At 48.7% G+C, this 3,373-nt stretch overlaps 1 protein-coding gene across 1 annotated transcript; it reads right to left on the minus strand.

Annotated features, from left to right (window-relative positions):
- Window positions 1–320: 320 nt before the first annotated feature.
- AFUA_6G14640 (MDR family MFS transporter) lies at window positions 321–2,309 on the minus strand (the record flags this gene model as incomplete). Its single annotated transcript, XM_746245.1, has 4 exons — window positions 321–1,089; window positions 1,167–1,437; window positions 1,503–1,931; window positions 1,988–2,309. 4 exons carry the CDS (start codon window positions 2,307–2,309, stop codon window positions 321–323), a joined length of 1,791 nt encoding a protein of 596 aa, XP_751338.1.
- Window positions 2,310–3,373: the final 1,064 nt, after the last annotated feature.

A 3,373-nucleotide genomic window follows, 5' to 3' on the forward strand; every position in this document is an offset into this window, starting at 1 on the left:
GGTGGGTTTAACAACCTGCCGGAGACGAGTCCCTGATTGCCAGCACACAGCAGCGAATCAGAAGCTTTACCTATCGTCCGATTCTGGTCGCCGGCATAAGCATCCAGCCCACCGCGGCATAGAGTGCAGGTCTCCTCCCAAAGCTACCAAGCATCCATTATAAATTTTCTACCAAGTGTTAGCGTAGGTTTAGGGCGTTCCCTGTTTTTCGCCATCTGTATCTCCATTGGATTTGTACTTTATTTAATACAGTGCGACGGGCCCGGCATATCACTGTCAAAGCCGGAGGTCACGGCACACCACTCTTCATTACTATCAAGCTACTTCTCCCCGGCCTCCTCGGCTGGAGTTCGGGTAATTTGTCCCTTAGAGTAAGGCAATTGCCTCCACTCCATTGCCAAGCTTGTGATCCAAGCAAGGACTGGCGTAGCAAGCGCCACCCAGAACACGTTTCTTAAAGCAGAATTAAACGCATCCACGACGGCATTCATCAGCTCTGGAGGAACTATCTCCCTGAATCCGCTTGCGCCAGCCGCCACCACAGCTGCACCATCTATACCATGCATCTTGCTGAGATTTTTCAGAAGCCCATCAGTGAAGAGGTTCTGCCCAACGCTAGGAGCCAGTGCGCCCCCAAGCATCTGGAAAAACATAATCATGACAAGGCCCGTTGGTATATCTGGCTTGTTGAGGACAACCTGTACAGCCAAGATCGGCATCTGGCTACAGATGCCATAACCAACCCCTGACAGGATTTGGAACCCTACCCACTGTCCGAGCGGACTGTCGGCCCGGACTAGTTGATATAGACCCCCTCCAGCAGCTAGGACGAGAGGTCCGACCCACATAAACGGTACATAGTGCCCGAATCTCGACGCTAGAGAGCCCGCGCAGAGCGTACCGAGGCTGTTCGACACGATCAATGGGAGCAGGTTGATCCCCGAGTCTCTGGCATTGGTGCCCCTGACCGACTGAAAGTATATGGGCCAAAAGTACGAGTGCACAACTATAGCCACCTGGACGAGCATCATGAAGCTGCATGATGCTGATACAGTACGACTTCGAAAGATGCGAAGAGGGATATTAGCGCTTTAGTTGATGTTAGCAGGCATGCCGGATAAACATCCTCTATGAAGAGGGACTAAACTGCAAGAGAAGAAACCGACTTTTCTTTGCCTCGGGATTGCAAGCCTAAGAAGGCAATCAGGAGTAGACCGAACCCGATCAGGCAGCCGAACACCTCGGCATCAGACCATGGGTAGACGATGCCACCCCACTGCAATGCCAAGTTCAAACACACTGTTGCACCGAGCAGCAAAGTAGCTCCAGGAAGGTCAAGTTGACGTAGCTTCTGGTCCCAGGGTAGGTCCCCTTTTACTGCAGGTGGAGGTTTCCTTAGGGTGAACCAGATCAGAACCAACCCAACCGCTCCGAAAGCTTGAAATTCTTAGCTAATAGTTATGGGAGAGGAACATGGCCTTCTTCGTTGAAAAAAGACTTACGGAGATTGATCCAGAAAATAAACCGCCAAGTCAAGACCTTGTTATCGGTTATCGAACCGCCCACGAGTGGTCCAATAGCAGAACCTATGTTGTACATGCCCAGGACGATTGGAGACAGCATCGCTTGCTTTTTCAGAGACACGCAATATGACAGGATAGTTGTCGTCCCGCTGACCAAACCAGCAGCGCCGAGGCCAGAGATTGCTCGCCCTATGATGAGCGTCATCGAATTTGGAGCCACTGCCGCGAAGATGGAGCCGATTTCGAAGACGGCCAGCGAGATGCAATACACCCATTTAATATTATAGAATGCGTAGAAGCGGCCGCAGGTAGGTAGCAGTGCCATCTGCGCGATCAAGTAGGAAGATCCATACCAACCGATATCATTAAGGCTTTTGAAGTCGCTGGTGATACTGGGTATCGCCGTAGCTTAGTATGAAAATTAGGTCTGATGCTCCCTCTGCCAGATTATGAAGAGCACAAACCTAGAATGGTATTATCAATAGCTAGCACAAGGCAGATAGACATAAAAGCCAGGGTCAATGAAGCAAGAGCCCATCCATGCATATATCTAATTGCTGTCTGTGCTTCAGTTGTGTCTGTCATGTCTGTGTTTACCCCAGCGGGATGCGTAGTCTCGGAAGCAACCTCCATCATGCTGTTCTGGAGATTCTTGGGTAGCAAGCGTTTGGAAAAAGGGAGTGGTGAACTGGTGGGTTTGAAGTCTGGTAACATATAGAAAGGCGAGGTTTCCGAGGCGCCGCAATGAGGAACATAATTACCCTTTACAATGGGTTGATTACCCATAAAATAAGTATGGTCACGAGCTGGGATTGCATGCTCACCTCTATCTACCCTAATAAGCAGGTGCTGCCCCCTTACAATGCTTACACGCGGATTGGTAGCTTTGGACCAATCCCTGGTCTAGGGGGTTACACAGCCCCCGACAAGTCCGGGGTACTTTTCCGTCCATAAGCTAAAAGTCATGGTGATATATACCAGCGTTTAGCCTATTATTCTAATATCCGGCACCCTGTCATGTCAGATCCTAGCCTCAAGTTTGATCCTAAGCCATTTCAAACACGGAGAAGTGCTGCGCTTATCTTGATGAGGGAGTCGCCCCACCCTGATACTTGTCCGTTGCCATCGAAGATGTCACTTTCTCTTGCTTCACTAATCAACTTGCCCTGTTTTGTCAAGTTCACATGTACTTTTCCCAAAGCAAGGCTCTACCCCTCATGCTGCGACCACTAAAAATAGCACTCCTTGCTGCCAGGGTTAGTCGGTCCGAACAGAGTTCTCTCAAATTACCCTGTATTCTAATGATGGATATAGTAGAGAAAGATTTGATATACAATCCACTTTGACCTACTATTACTATCCCGATGTAGCATCATAATGTTATTTGTAATCATATAGACAATCCTCAGGGAAGCAGAAAGAAGGTACAAGGACCAGAAGATGAGGACAAATAGTGCATACAACGCTGTGTAAGCAGTTGACGTGGTCCCCATGCACGGTGGCCCATCAGCTACGCTATTGAAAAATTGACGGCTCACCCCTGGAAAGCTGAGCATCTGTAAGGCCATAAGGCATCCACGTATGGGAATAGCTTCATGGAAGGTTTCTCCGCTCTAAAGGACGTCACGAAACCAGATAGGAGGGAGTTTGAAGATCAAGGGGTTTGAAATGGAGTCCTATCCTATATCTCTATCTCTGTCTTGACGTCTATGTAGACTATGATTGCCTTCCTCCTTCTTCACCACCATTAACTTACCCTTTTGTTTACATTAAGCTTGACCTGACAAACCCTAGTAGCTTATACATCACAGTTCCTGGATCTCTTTCTTTTAGCCACCTTGAAAAGATGG

Source organism: Aspergillus fumigatus, chromosome 6, assembly GCF_000002655.1.
Source record: "Aspergillus fumigatus Af293 chromosome 6, whole genome shotgun sequence".
Classification (NCBI taxonomy): domain Eukaryota; kingdom Fungi; phylum Ascomycota; class Eurotiomycetes; order Eurotiales; family Aspergillaceae; genus Aspergillus; species Aspergillus fumigatus.